Below are 16,367 nucleotides of genomic sequence, written 5' to 3'. Positions count from 1 at the left end.
CACAACATTGGATGTTAGAGATGAGTAGAACCCTACAGTCACACCAACTATCTTGAGAGAGTTTCTAGTCTTGAGAGAGCTTCTAGCTATGGTGCAGGGCGGAAGACCCCAGGCAGAGCTCAGTGGTCTCCCTGAGTTGAGAAAACAGAGTTGAGAGTCTGGGGAGGAAAAGGCAGCTAGAGTTCACAGTAGACAGTGCAGGAAAGCAGAGAGATGCACAGAGAGATAATTCCAGAGAGCTGCATGGAATCTTCATTTGAGTACTGACCAGTTTTAAGTACAGAGCTACCCCAGAAGATTAGCGGGAACAATCCTCAGAGCTCACATAAGCGTGGGAATATGTTCCTGCTGTGGACTGAATTGTATTCCCCCCAAATTTGTATGTTGAAGCCTAAACCCCCATGCGAATATATTGGAGATAGAGTCCTGAAGGAGGAAATTAAGGTTAAATGAGGTCATAAGGTTGGAACCCTGATCTGATAGAACTGATGCCCTTAGAAGAAGAGCAAGAGACGCCAGAGCTCTCTCTCCACCATGTGAGGACACAAGAAGGCAGCTGTCCACAAACCAGGAAGAGAACTCTCACCAACAACTGAACCCTGCTGGAAACTTGATTGTGGATTTTCCAGCCTCCAGAACTGTGAAAAAGTAAATTTCTGTTGTTTAAGCCACCCAATCTGTGATATTTTGTTATGGCAGCCTGAGATGACTAATACAGTTTCTTTTGTACGAGTGTGAAAGACCTCATAATTCATGGAGCATCGATTAGAGTACTCAGAGCTGCTCTCATTCTACCTAACACAGAAAAAAGTAAGACCTGAACCTGAACAAAGCTCAAGAATATTTATAAAGAAAACCAAAAATATACAGTATCCAACAAGGTCAACTTAATAATCAAAGTCTGGCATCCAGTCAAACTAACCAGACAAGCAGAGAAGCAAGAAAATGGCATAGATGGTAGCATTAGTAGACAAAGATATTAAAAGAATTATAATGGAGCTCTGTATGTTCAAGAAACTAGAGGAAAGAGTAAACATATTAATTAGAAGCATTGAAAATATTAAAGGATACAAATCAAATTTTGAAATGAAAACTATAATGTCTGAGATGAAAAATATGTACTGGATGGGATAAATGGCAGATTAGATTTGCAGAACAAAAGATGAGTAAGCTTGAATGCATAGTAATAAAAACTATCCAACATGAAACAAAGAGAGTAAATATTAGACTAAAAGATGAATAGCTCATTAATGAGCTGTGGGACAACTTTAAGTAGACTAATATACATGTAATTGGAGTTCTTGAAGGAGCAGAGAGGGTGTCAGAAAAAAATAAAGGAATAATTTTTTCTGAATTTGATTGAAACTGTAAATCTGCAGATCCACAAAATTTGATGAACCATATGCACAAGAAATATGAGGAAAACTATACCAAAAATAAGAAATTGCTTAAAATAAGTGATAAAGATCTTTAAATTATCCAGAGAAAAAGGGCAGATAACATACAGTGGAACAAAAGTAAGGATGACAGCAGAATTCTCATTGTCCAGAAAACAGTGGAACAAATATTTAAAGAACTGAAAGCAAAAACTGTCAACCTAGAATTCTATATCCAGTGAAGACCTCTTTCAAAAACTAAGGTGAAATAAAAACTTTTTCAGACACAAAAAAGCTGAAAGAATGCATCACTGGCAGACCTGCTTTACAAGAAATGTTACAGAAAGTCCTTTAGGCAGAAGTAAAATGATACCAGATAAAGATCTGGACCTTCATAAATGAATGAAAAGCACTAGAAATGTAAATATGTGGATAATTATAGGAAACTTTTTTCTTCATTATTTAAATCTTTTAAAAAGGTAATTGACTGTTTAAAGCAAAGTAGTAACAAAGTATTGTGGGGTAGAAGTAAAATGTATGAAAACTATAGCACCCAGACCAAATGGGGAGAAGTAGAAGGGGACTGTTTTAATGTTCTTATACCATGCACAAAGTGGAATAATAGCACTTGAACGTAGACTGTGATAAGTGAAAAATATATAACATATACCCTAAAGCAACCACTAAAAAAATAATAATAATAATTGTAGCTAATAAGCCAACAAAGGAGTAAAAATGAAATAATAAAAAGGTAGTCCAAAAGAAGGTGGAAAAAGAGGAAAAGGGGAACAAGGAACAGATGGGACAAATAGAAAGCAGATACCAAGATGGTAGATTTAAATCCAGACCTGTCGGTAATCATATTAAATGTGAATAGTTTAATATCCCTATTAAAGGGCAGAGATTGTCAGACTGGATAAAAAGCAAGATCCACTTATCCGCTGCTTACAAGACACCCACATTAAATATAAAGGCACAAGTAGGTTAAAAGTATGAAGAAGGATATACCATTGCTAACGCTAATCACAAAACCTGGAGTGGCTATACTAATATTAGCCAAAATAGTTCTCATAGTAAAGAATATTAACAAGGATAAAGAGGATTATTTCATAATAATAAAGTGACCAATTCATCAAGAAATCATAAAAATCTTCGAAAAGACAACCCTCAGAATGGGAGAAAATATTTGCAACTGACAAAGGATTACTCTCCAAAATATACAAGCAGCTCATTATCAAAAAAATAAACCCAATCCAAAAATGGGTGGAAGACCTAAATAGACATTTCTCCAAAGAAGACATACAGATTGCCAACAAACACATGAAAGGATGCTCAACATCACTAATTATTAGAGAAATGCAAATCAAAACTACAATGAGGTATCACCTCACACCGGTCAGAATGGCCATCATCAAAAAATCTACAAACAGTAAATGCTGGAGAGGGTGTGGAGAAAAGGGGACCCCTCTTGCACTGTTGGTGGGAATGTAAATTGATACAGCCACCATGGAGAACAGTATGGAGGTTCCTTAAAAAACTAAAAAGAGAACTACCATATGACCCAGCAATCCCACTACTGGGCATATACCCTGAGAAAACCATAATTCAAAAAGAGACATGTACCACAATGTTCATTGCAGCACTATTTACAATAGCCAGGACATGGAAGCAACCTAAGTGTCCATCGACAGATGAATGGATAAAGAAGATGTGGCACATATATAATGGAATATTACTCAGCCATAAAAAGAAACAAAATTGAGTTATTTGTAGTGAGGTGGATGGACCTAGAGCCTGTCATACAGAGTGAAGTAAGTCAGAAAGAGAAAACCAAATACTGTATGCTAACACACATATATATATAGAATTAAAAAAAAAAAAGGTTGTGATGAACCTAGGGGCAGGACAGGAATAAACATGCAGACATAGAGAATGGACTTGAGGACACGGGGAGGGGGAAGGGTAAGCTGGGACGAAGTGAGAGAGTAACATGGACATATATACACTACCAAACGTAAAAGTGATAGCTAGTGGGAAGCAGCCGCATAGCACAGGGAGATCAGCTCGGTGCTTTGTGACCACCTAGAGGGGTGGGATAGGGAGGGTGGGAGGGAGATGCAAGAGGGAGGGGATATGGGGATATATGTATACATATAGCTGATTCACTTTGTTATACAGCAGAAACTAACACAACATTGTAAAGTAATTATACTCCAATAAAGATGTTTTTTAAAAAGTATAAATAGGGCTTCCCTGGTGGTGCAGTGGTTGAGAGTCCGCCTGCCGATGCAGGGGACACGGGTTCGTGCCCCGGTCTGGGAAGATCCCACATGCCGCGGAGCGGCTGGGCCCGTGAGCCATGGCTGCTGAGCCTGCGCGTCCAGAGCCTATGCTCCGCAACGGGAGAGGCCACAACAGTGAGAGGCCCGCATACCGCAAAAAATAAATAAATAAATAAAAAGTATAAATAAAAAGAATTTTAGAATAAATGGATCTTTTAAAACAAAACAAAAAAGAAGTCATAAAAATCTTAAATGTTTATGTACCTAGTAATAGAGCTTCAAAATATGTGAAGCAAAAACTGACAGAACTGCATGCATGTATAAGCAAATCTACAACTCTGGTCAGAGATTTCAACACTCCTCTTTCAGTAATTGGTAGCAGGGTTGCAGTCAACCCTTGAAATTAGTTCTGGGGAACTAATAGGAAGTGGGAAGTAAAAGTGGTGAGATGTGAGGGAGGAGAGGGAAAGGAAGAAGCGGAGAGGTTAGGAGCCTAGACCTCATCCTGAGGGTAGTGCCTGGATACTGAAGGGTTTTGAGCAGGCTAGAGACATCATTAGGTGTGCCTTTTGGAAAGATTGCTCTCATTTTACACTGGAGAGTGGTTTGTCACAGTGCAAGAGAGGAAGAGTCAACATGGCTTCAGCATGTTTAATTGCTGATGGCACTGAGCCAGTGTAGGAGGAGAGCTTGCTGATACAGGAAAGGGGATCCAGAGTACTGGTGGAGGAATTATCTTTAGAAATGAAGGGATATATTTCTTCCAGTTTGATGGGAGGGAGAAAGAATTGGGTGCAGGTACAATCAGGTTTGTAGTTGGGTGGCAGTACATTGCAGGACCACCCATCTCATGGTTTCTATTCTCATAGTAGAGAAAGCAGAGTCATCTGTTGAGAATGAGACAAGTGTGGCAAGGCAGGGTTGAGGGAGAGTAGAAACTTGAAACACTTATTGTGGAGAATGAGAGAAAACAGATTAGGGACGTGGGAGTAATTACTTAGCATTGAGGCCGCTATTCAGACTGACGATCGTGAAATTATAGTGGCATAAATTAAAGTTCTGTAGTTTTGTTTATCAGCATTCAGATACCCAGGTGTAGACAAGGAGAAAACAGGCAGTTGGACTGATCTGGAGCTGGGGCTTTATCAGGCATATGTGATGAAAGGACAATTGGGAAGAGATGTGCAGATCAGAGGGTGCATTTGAAGTGATGACAGACGATACACTGAAAGGGAAAGTAGTGGGCAATTAAACATGCTGGAGCTTTGTAGATTCTTCCTCTCAAATCTACCCACTGCATTACACTGGTTGGAGCCATCATCATCTCTCACCAAGATTATTGGAAGATGTCCTAATCATCTCCCTGCCTGTGGTCTTGATAGTAGGATGTCAGAGTGGTGGCTGACAAGTAAAATGCCGTTTATTGGTGTTGAGCAGACCAAGAAGCTGAGAGGCTAACACAGTAGATGCATCCTATGGGTGACAGGAGGACTTGGAGTGAAGAGGGAGACCTTCCAGGAGCTTTTTGATTAGTCGCGTTTTTCCAAAAGGAGAGCTCTCATCTCACTTCCCGACCTGAACTTGTTCGCTACTGGCATCTACGTGTTGCTTCTCTTTGCTCCTTGAATTGTTCAGCGCAGAAATTTGTGGCCATCTTAATTTCTCCCTTTCTGATAGAAGATGTATATGTCATATCCGCTAGGAAGCGTAAATAGTTCTTGGCATTCAACCAGTTTTTCTGAATCATTTTCCGCCCTTAATAACCAACGTCCATTTTATCTTTGGATTCAATTCTTTCGTTCACCTCAGGGAAACTTTCTTTTATTTCTGAAATAATTGTCTTACTGTGTTCTATTTATTGGAGCTGAAGTTACCAATTATTTTATGTTGGCTCATCTTTGTCTCCTTTCTGTATCTATCATTTATCTCTAGTTGCTTTAGCTACTTTGTTCTTTTTTCTCTGCCTTCAATTATGGTTATCTTGGGCCTTTTCTCTGTGGCATTGATTTGCTTTTAAACCGTATCTGTCCCCATTAGTTGATTTCTTAAATTCATACTGGCATTATTTTGGTCCTCACATTATTTCCATAGTTCTGTGGTCTCCCATTTTGTTGTTTTATTACCACATCTTTGAAGTTAAAAAGAGGAATGGCTATTCTTATTAAGTTAGGGGCCACATTGTGCTGCCAGAATCTTTCTTTCCCCCCTTGGCCACTGCTTTTCTCAGTTTGTGGCATATTTTACCCATTTATTTACTTGTTTGGTTTCTGCTGATCAAGTGGAATAGTAATTTTTGACAGATTTGTATTACTATTTTAATTCTTTCCTCATTGTTCATGCGTGTTGCAGATTAACGATTCAGTGATAATGCCTTACTCCTCCATCTTAACCAAGAACGCAGACCCATGGCAAGATTTTTATAAATACTCTTATTGAGTGGTTTTGATGTGAACTTTTGGTGTTACCCTTCATATTTTGATGGGAGTGGTAGCAACTTAATCTAGTGGAAAATCAGAATCATTGGTTGTATTTGGGCATATCTAATGTAACTTCAACGTGTTTATAAATTGGTTGTAAAGTTACCGTTTGTTGGCAGGAGGAACCTGATCACCTTTTATTTGCTCCTGCTGACTACGGTGAAAAACCACAGGAATGTGGATTTCACGGTGCCTTCAGTTACCCCATGAACCTTTATTTACCATCTGATGACATTTTTATTTCTTTTTTGCCAGCATAAAGATATTAGTTATACGTTGGTGAGTCAGGCCACTTAATAGGTATTTCTGCTTTCCTGAGTAAAGTTAACCTCCGTGGAGTTGTCCTCTAAGTAGCAGGTGTGAATACCTGAGCTAAGATATTTTACGAGCAGACCTTACTGTCTGGTTGCTTTACCTCAGCCCCTCCAGACTCCACTCACCACTTGCCTTTCTTGCTCTGTTGGCTTGTTTTATACTGTACAGAAAGAAAGGATGCATTAAAATGGGATTTTTATTCGCCTAGCTGATTGAAACCTTAAAGTTCTCTTTTGTCCTCCAAACTTTTTTACACGTCCCACTTAAAGGAAATGCCTGCCATCTGTCTGTGATTTTTTTTTAAAACCTTTCCACTGGGGGCATGTAGTCTCTAGAAAAATAGTATCCTTTTTCTGACTACAATAGATTGGAAATGCCTAGCACTATAATAATAAAACAGTTAAAGAGTAGATAGCTACTTTGCATTGTTTTTCTTTTAGTTTATCACTTATTAGATCTTTTGAAATCCTGATAGGTAAACTATTAAGCCTTGATTCTTGTTTTTGGTTTTATTTTGCATGTGACTATGTTTAAAAAGTCCAAACTGTGCTGAAAGCACAAGGGCCACTGTGTAAATAATCTTTATCCAGTCTCAGATTTCTGTTTAATTATTTGGAAAAGAAATTGACACTCCTTTTCGTCCTATTTCTCTCTTCTTCCATAATCCCCTTTGGTTTTTTTACCTCAGTTGAGGAACTCTACAGGGTTCTAATCTCTCTCCCTTTGCCAAGGGAAGGGAAGCAGTGAGGGCCAGAGGTGAAGTAATTTGAGCGCAGTTTCATGTCTAATAATCCCTTCAGAACTCTGTGAGGTACAGAGATTGTTCTGTACTTCTTGGCCTAAGGAAATATACCAAGGGAAGTGGAGTAGTTTGGTCAGTGTGTCTGACTCCAAAACTCCTACTCCCCCCCAGACCCCGCAAAGTAGTGATTTATTCAAGAGGGAAAGTCTGGTTTTAGGAATTATGGGTGGTGCAGCCCAGTGGTTAAACGCATGTCAGAAAGATAAGTTAGGAAATTGTTTAACTTCCTTGTGTGTTGGTTTCATCTGTAAACAGAGATAGTGAGCACTTTTTTGGGTTGCTATGGGCCTCAGTTAGTGTTCATACAGTGTATAACAAAATAATAATTCAGTAAATGGCAGCTTAGAAAAATAAAGATCTAATATTAGAGCAGGTCCAGAAGCAAGGCTGACTTACTAACTTAACTTGGAGCTCCTGATCCTGGACAACCTGTTGGTTTAAACTGACTGGAGTTGGATGGATGCTGTCCAGAGTTACTGTCCTGCTAAAATACCTGATTCCAAAATAATGATTCATAGTTGTTGAAAAGAAGTGTTAAAATCCGAGTCCCATGTATGCTAGGGTTAAGATATGTTGATTTCATGAGGATTGCAACATAGGTCTAGGTTTCTTTAAATCTGGGAGACTTCCTTGGTGGCACAGTGGTTAAGAATCTGCCTGTCGATGCAGGGGACAGGGGTTCGATCCCTGGTTGGGGAAGATCCCACATGCCACGGAGCAACTAAGCCCGGGCGCTGCAACTACTGAGCCTGCTCTCTAGAGCCCAAGAGCCACAACTACTGAGCCCACACGCCACAACTGCTGAAGCCTGTGTGCCCTAGGGCCCACGTGCCGCAACTACTGAGCCCATTTGCTACAACTACTGAAGCCTGCATGCCTAGAGCCTGTGCTCTGCAGCAAGAGAAGCCACCACAATGAGAAGTCCGAGCACCACAACGAAGAGTAGCCCCCGCTCGCCCCAACTAGAGAAAGCCTGCGCACAACAACGAAGACCCAACACAGCCAAAAAAATCAAACAAAAATTCTGGTGCCATCTTGTTTCAGTCAAAGAGCACTTGGTTAGTGCAAGTTAGTTCAAGTAAAAATAGTTGATTGAAGGATACATGGACACCTTATGGAATTTAAGAGCAGGGAGTATTGGCTGGGCCTCCTTGGTACTAGAAAACTGTCAGAAACTGAAGGTGTTCACTTCACCTTTTAGGGTCTAATTTATGGTTCTCTTTATATTCTTTCTCTTTTTATAGCATTCTACAACATGGTACAGCATTTGCATTGTTTAGTTTCTTGAGTGTATTTGAATTGCATTGGGCACCCACTAGATCTGGTGACCATTGTGGCCCATGTTGATAGAGTCATTTGTACTAAATGTGGCCATTTAAGCCCCACCTTTTTAGCAGAAGATACAGGTTTGTAGAGGATAAGCCTACAGAGAAGAGCAGGTGCAGAAACCCTGTCTGTTATTAATATTTTCACAAAAGAAAGAAAGGTCTAGAAACTAGTTGTGTGTTTATTAGCCCAGTTCCCCAAACTGAAACTTCTAGCATTACTTGATGGCAGAATGCCCTGATAGCATGCTAACTTTTTATGAGAAAATAATTCTCTTGGAAGTTGATCCTGCAAATCTAAGTTTGTAAGTTTGCTGTTGTCACTTTATAATAAGTATTGAATGTTAATCTTCATCTTCTTTTGAATTTCTTCCAGAGATATGAAGACTATGGAATGGCTCCCCCATCAGGCCCATTACCAAGGTAAGGTTTTTAGGAGAAAATGTATCAGAACTTTCTCACATATGCTGTTTCTTAAATTTTGCAAATTTGTTTCTCTTAGCTAATGTGAGCAGATGAAAAACTCTTGAGTTGTGTGTTATCTTGATCTAACCAGAAGAGGAGGAAAAAAGTTGGACTTTAAGTCCTGCTTCCAATAGTGACAGACTAGATAATTTGCTGATGATAACTGGAAAAGCTAGACAAGTTTTAAAAATAAAAACAAAAAACCAGGTGGCTAACAGGGCGGTGAAGCAGTATGGGGCCAAGATCCAGCAAATTCAGAGAGATGAGCCCTGCCTTTCTCCCATGGATACCTGCTGATTCCAGAGGAGGTGACTGAGAAGCTGAGCAAAACTTTTGACAGACTCATGAGGCTTGGAGTCTTGAAAATGCACCGTATCAAAAGTTGTGTGTTACATCTAAAGCCATGTTATTGGGGCACTTTTTTTTTTTTTTTTTTTTTTTTTTTGCAGTATGTGGGCCTCTCACTGTTGTGGCCTCTCCCGTTGCGGAGCACAGGCTCCGGACGTGCAGGCTCAGCGGCCATGGTTCACGGGCCCAGCCGCTCCGCAGCATGTGGGATCCTCCCAGACCGGGGCACGAACCCACGTCCCCTGCATCGGCAGGCGGACTCTCAGCCACTGCGCCACCAGGGAAGCCCTATTGGGGCACTTTGATGCCTTGAAAGACTCAAAATATATTTGAAAAGAAAAATGGCTGAAAATCAATAATCTAAGTGTCTGTCTCAATGTTTAAAAAAGACCTAATAAACCTAGGGAAGTAGAAAACAAATACCATACTAGAGACCAACAAAGCTGAAAGTTAGTTCTTTGAAAAATTCCTAGAAAGAGAAAAGCCGAATAGTCCTATAACTATTGAGATTGAAGTCATTATTAAAATTCTTCCCACAAAGGAAACTTCAGGGCCAGGTGGCTTCAACAGGGAATTCTACCAAACACTGAAGGAATAAAAGATACCAATGTCATACAAACTCTTCTAAAGAACAGAAAAAAGAGAAAACACTCCTCAACTCGTTTTATGAGACCAGCATAGCAAAGACAGGAAGGACAAGGACATTTCAAGAAAGGAAACATTAAGGGCCAGTTACACTCCTGAACATAGATGCCAAAAATTTGAAACTATATATTAGCAAGTATATCCAGCAATATAATCAATAGGATATCTATCATATCATAATCAAATTGGATTTTTTTCCAGCAGTGCAAGAGTAATTTAAAATTTTAAAAAATCATTGTAATTCTCCAGTTTGCAGTGAATAAAGGAGGAAAATGTTCTCATTTCAATAGATACAACATTTGATAAAGTTCAACATCCATACATGGTAAAAATCTTAGCAAACTCAGGATAGAAGCAGACTGATAGTAATCTGATAAAAAGGTATCTTGGCAAATATTGCTTAATGGTGAAATGTTAAAAGCTTTCCTCTTGAGAGCAAGAGCAAGACAAAGATGCCTGCTTGCATTACTTCTATTCGGCATTGCCCTGTGGGGTCCTAGCCAGTATAATAAGGCAAGAAAAACAAACAAAAGGATTAAGGAATTCAAAGAGAGAAATAATACTGTTATTATTCACAGATGATATAATTTTGTAGCAGAAAAAACTAAAATGTCAACACATGAATTGTTAGAAGTAAGCGACTTTAGCAAGATGGCTAAATAGCAAGATAGTTAAATTACAAGGTAGCTGGATACGAAGATTACAAAGATCAGTATACAGCATTATAAGACCGGTATACAAAAATCTGTTCTGTTTATGAGCAGTTACAGAAAATAAAAAATTTTAAAGATACTATATAAAATAGCGTTCAAAAATATAAAATACCTCAGGATAAATCTAACTGAAGATATTCAAGCCTTCTAAAGAAAGATATTCATGGATTGTGCAGCTCAGTATTTTTTAAATGTCAATTCTCCCCAAGTGATCTATAGATTTATTGCAGTCCCATTCACAATCCCAGTAGTTTGTTGAGTTTTTTAATACATGGAAATTGACAAACTCACTCTGAAATGTATGTGGAAATGCAAAGGGCCAAGAACAGCCAAGACACTTTGAGAAAGAAGAATAAGATGCTAGGATTGTTCTAAATGTTATAAATTACTGTCAAGGAATTAAGAGTGTGGTATTGTTATAAAGCAAGACAAATAGACCATTAGAACAGAAGAGAGGGTTAGTAATTCAGACCCACATGTGAATAGACAGTTGATTTATTTCAATGAAGGAATTGTAGATAAACAGTTAGTCTCAGAAATCATATTCAACTATCCCTTTAATGATCGGAAGTCACACAGAAGTAGGAATGTTATCTGCTTCCTCCTTACTTTTTCTTTTTTAAAAAATTTATTTATTATTTATTTATTTTTGGTTGCATTGGGTCTTTGTTGCTGTGTGCGGGCTCTCTCTAGTTGTGGCGAGCGGGGGCTACTCTTCGTTGCGGTGTGCGGCTTCTCACTGCGGTGGCTTCTCTTGTTGGGGAGCACAAGCTCTAGGTGCCCGGGCTTCAGTAGTTGTGGCACGCGGGCTCTGTAGTTGTGGCTCGCGGACTCTAGAGCACAGGCTCAGTAGTTGTGGCGCACGGGCTTAGCTGCTCCGTGGCATGTGGGATCTTCCCGGACCAGGGCTCAAACCTGTATCCCCTGCATTGGCAGGCGGGTTCTTAACCACTGCGCCACCAGGGAAACCCACTTTTTCTTTATTTGCCCTCATTTTCAGCAGGGTTTCTCTTATTTTTCCCCAACTCTCCTCCCCCACCAAGGCAGTGCTTTGTGGTCCAAAGGCAACAAAGTAAAGGGAACAGGTGGAGATTAGGTGATCCTGGGCAGAAGCTAATGATAGGGGGACCAGGTGATCTGATTTGCCCAGTTCAGTCCTAATTTACAGCTGTTGTTCAGCATAATTATTAATAAATTTCACTCTCAAAAGTGTTCTGGTTTGGATGATAAATTTTATGGTCACCCAAGATAAAAGATACTAGAGTATTTGGAGTGCACTGAACTATCTGAGCACACAATTTAGGATTAAAAGGATGCAAATGTAGGCAGGAGGGTGCTAATTGACTGGGTAAAGCAGAAATAAGTAAAGGACAAGAGATAGTTAGTTCCTGGGTGGATGGTACAGAGATTATGATTAGGTTAGGTGAGCTCCAGTTTACAGATCTGGAAGAAGGAGTGTGCATTGTGCATTGGCTAAGCTCTTAGATATGTAAGGCCAGAGAGGTCAGACATCTGTTTCTGAGGTCAATCTAAAACAGCAGCAGTTATTTAAAGAGATTAGGGCTTCCCTGGTGGCGCAGTGGTTGAGAGTCCGCCTGCCGATGCAGGGAACACGGGTTTGTGCCCCGGTCCGGGAAGATCCCACATGCCGCGGAGCAGCTAGGCCCGTGAGTCATGGCCGCTGAGCCTGCGCGTCCGGAGCCTGTGCTCCGCAATGGGAGAGGCCACAACAGTGAGAGGCCCACGTACCGCAAAAAAAAAAAAAAAGAGATTAATATAGGTAGCCTGAGTTTCAGTTTATGAGCTGTACTCCAGAAATCACAGTATAGAATAAGGGCAAGTTAGTGTACTTTCTCATCGAACAGGTATAATCTATTAATTACTAGTTAACTGTCATTTGCAAGAAACTGTAATTAAATTATCATCTTTTTTTTATTCTTAAATTTCTTTAGAAGAGTGGTTCTCAGGGTGAGATTCTTAGATCCCTAGAAGGTCCTTGAGAACCCTTCAGGGAGGTCTGTCAGGTCAAAACTATTTTTATAATAATATTGTTATCTGACTTCTCTCATTCTGTTGACCCTTGCACCAAGGTGCGAAAGCAATGGTGGGTGAAACTGTGGTGCCTTAGCATGAATCCAGACGGTGGCACCCAGCTGTTGAAGGACTCGCTCCAGTGTTCTTCACTGCTGGGCAATCACAGCTTTTTTTTTTTTTTTTTTTTTTTTTTGCGGTACGCGGGCCTCTCACTGCTGTGGTCTCTTCTGTTGCGGAGCACAGGCTCCGGACACGCAGGCTCAGCGGCCATGGCTCACGGGCCCAGCCGCTCCGTGGCATGTGGGATCTTCCCGGACTGGGGCACGAACCCGTGTCCCCTGCATTGGCAGGCGGACTCTCAACCACTGCGCCACCAGGGAAGCCCCACAGCTTTATTTAAATGCCAGTTTTATGTTAGTATATCATTGATGAAGTAGTAAAAATTAATTTTATTAAACCTAGACCCTTGAGTCTCTAACAGTCTGGGTGACAAAAGAAGAGATGCATGTAAAGCACTTCTGCTGAATATGGCCTTTTGAAGAAAAGCACTTGTTCAGTTGTTTGAGTTGAGAATTGAACTAACTGGTGCCATGTTTTTGCTTGAACAAACAGCCAGCGGACTTGGGTGTTTGACCTCGAAAATGAACCTGTTACTTCAAGGAAAACAACTGACAGCATTTGTTGCCAATAATAAAATTGAGCTTTCAGGTGAAAATTAGAATTTTGGAAACTTGTCTGCCACCGTGCAATTGACAGCTTTCTAGTACTTAAAGCCTTCTCTGATGAGCTCAGTGGTGATATTAATGAATGTGATTTGGGGTTACTGTAAAATAAAATGTGTCAATAAAATAAAAGTCTGCATAACTCATTGAACCAATATTTTCCAAATGACCAATGTCATAAAACCATGCATAGTTCTATTCAAAGTGCAAGAAAGACCAGTGGTTTTAATGTAACAGAGATGAAAAGTTCATTGATACTGTTTCAGGGTCTGTATTGCCACTCACCCTTAAGGAAATATTGTTGAGTTCTGATGTGGTTTCAAAGAAGAATATTTAACCAAAATACTATTTGAATATTATCTGGAAAGGCTGTTAAAATCTTCCTCCTTTTCCCAACTACATATTTATGTGAGATGAACTTTTCTTCTTAAAATAACTGATGGCAACTGATTGAATACAAAGTTTATGAGAATCCAGATGTCTTCTCTTAAGGACTTTTTTTGGTGTGTGTGTGTGTGGTACACGGGCCTCTCACTGCTGCGGCCTCTCCCACTGCGGAGCACAGGCTCCGGACGCGCAGGCTTAGCGGCCATGGCTCATGGGCCCAGCTGCTCCACGGCATGTGGGATCCTCCCGGCCTGGGGCATGAACCCGTGTCCCCTGCATCGGTAGGCAGACTCCCAACCATTGCGCCACCAGGGAAGCCCAAGGACATTTTTTTTTTTTTTTTTTTTTTTTTTTTTTGGCGGTATGTGGGTCTCTCACTGTTGTGGCCTCTCCCGTTGCAGAGCACAGGCTCTGGACGCACAGGCTCATTGGCCATGGCTCACGGGCCTAGCTGCTCCGCGGCACGTGGGATCTTCCCGGACCGGGGCATGAACCCGTGTCCCCTGCATCGGCAGGCGGACTCTCAACCACTGCGCCACCAGGGAAGCCCAAGGACATTTTTTTTAAATGTAGAATTCTTCTCATTTAATTTTTTTGGGGGGGAGTGGAAAATATAGTTAATTTTATGAAAAACGTTGACATGTAATAGGTTTAGTATTGTTATTTTTAAATGAATTTTTAATTTTTTCAGTTTTAATTTTGAACATGAAAACTATCTATAGATACAATCCACATAAACAAAAGCTCTTGGGAGTCCTCATTTTTGAGTGCAAACGGGTCCTAGAAGTAAATAGTTTGAGAACCACTGCTTTAGAGCACTGGTTTTTAGCCTTGATGAAGCTCAGGATCATCAATGGAGCTTTAAAAACTACCAGTGTCTGGGTCTCACGTCTAAAGAGTCTGTTTTCATAGGTCTCGGGGGCAGCATGGGCTTCCCAGTTAACGCTACCATGCAGCCAAGGTTGAGAACCACCCCTTTAGTTGGGCGCTGGAGGTGAACGGGCCCTGGAGCTTGAGCCACACCCTCTTTGGGTCTGTAAACTAGAGCATTTCTTCTTCAGTCATCCAGCAGATTGGACAAGCATCAGCTGTGTTCCAGCATGTATACTGGATGGTATATATACTTTTCATAGCACTGGAGATTTGTCAGTGAGCAAATAGAGTCCCTGCCCTCAGGGAGCCTGTGTTCTGGGAGAGGAGATGGATAATAAGCCAACAGACAAATAGATCTTATTTTTCCTTAAGGGCTGAGGGTGGACCTAATAAAGTGCCAGAGTCAGGCAAGTGTGGTTCTGACGCTTGGGTGCGCTTCGTTTTCAGACCAGGTTTTGGCCCCAGTTTGCTGCAGTCTGCGGAGCTGCTGCCTGCTGAGCCCCAGCAGGCCCAGGCCTCGTCTGAAGCCACCTCGTGTGCTGCCCGAGGGATCTACTCTGAGGAGGTGCCATCGGTGGCCCGGCCTCGGCCTGTCGGGGGCACCACAGGTACATGTGGCTATTTAACTTGCATTTCTTTTTAGCTAACTTCTGCAGAGATCATTTTCGACTTCCCAGAGTATCAGCATCCCGTTACTGGCCTCTTCCGCCAGTAAGAGCCGCATGCTCTCGGATCCCGGTAAAGATGTAGGGTTGGGGAGGTAGGAAAGGAGAGAGTGGCTGAGATCCCAGGACTGATGGCCTCTGATTTATTCCTGAGTAAGTGTCTCGAAAACAGTCCCTTCACATGGAATTCACACCCACACCTCTTCCAGGGAAAACATTTCTGAAGTCTTACAGTGAACTGAAAGACGTATTTCTGAGTGCTTGCAATGTCACGAAAACAAGCGTTTATTTTAAAGAAGGCACTTTTGCAGTTTGTAATAAGCACCCTAAAAGTTGATGGAAAGTGACCAGAGGGAGATTTGTGTTTTATTTGGTCATTTCTGGGAGGGTATAACCACTGTTTTCTCCTTGAGCCTTACCTCCCTCATTTTTTCCCTTCTACCTTTATTAATAATCATCTTTTTCTCGTTCTAAAACGTCCTTGTCATTTTCCCATTCCTCTATGCCTGTCCCTTCCCTGCTGTCACACATGAGCAGAGTCGGCAGTGGAGGGCCTGGGGAAGCTGGTGGCCACATGGAACTGTTCTAGGTTTTTTTCCACCTCCTCTTTCAAGTCATCATTAAAAGAACAATCTTAGTGTCATTTGTGAGTAACCAGTGCAGTCCTTTACTTGGGAATTCAACAGTGAGAGGTCACATTTTCTGAAGTTGTCTTCTAATTCATTACTAAACTTTTAAGTCTTTGCACAGTGCTTTTCATAGTATTTGGGTTTGCTTTAATTATCTGTTGGAATTCAAATAAAAATCTATACCAGATTATCTCCACATAGGAAATAAAAGTTCTCAGTTTATGTTCTTGAAAGAACATAAAGTGCCCAATTTCTGGAGCTCTTGAAGCCGGAGAGAAAACATGTTTTATTTTTAAAGGATTCTAAAAT

At 40.9% G+C, this 16,367-nt stretch overlaps 1 protein-coding gene across 2 annotated transcripts in view; it reads left to right on the top strand.

The window, feature by feature from the left end:
- Positions 1-16,367, top strand: part of KIAA1549 — a gene marked incomplete at its 3' end in the record, with an annotated part of 152,234 nt that overhangs the window by 123,083 nt on the left and 12,784 nt on the right. For both annotated transcript variants that reach the window (XM_079710863.1, XM_079710862.1), the window contains exons 18-19: positions 8,954-9,000; positions 15,212-15,372. In XM_079710863.1, coding sequence (XP_079566989.1) covers positions 8,954-9,000; positions 15,212-15,372 — 208 coding nt within the window. The remainder of the gene's footprint in view (positions 1-8,953; positions 9,001-15,211; positions 15,373-16,367) is intronic.

This window comes from Hyperoodon ampullatus (assembly GCF_949752795.1).
Source record: "Hyperoodon ampullatus genome assembly, chromosome: 9".
Lineage (NCBI taxonomy): Eukaryota > Metazoa > Chordata > Mammalia > Artiodactyla > Ziphiidae > Hyperoodon > Hyperoodon ampullatus.
This window is presented reverse-complemented; position numbering and strand designations above follow the sequence as displayed.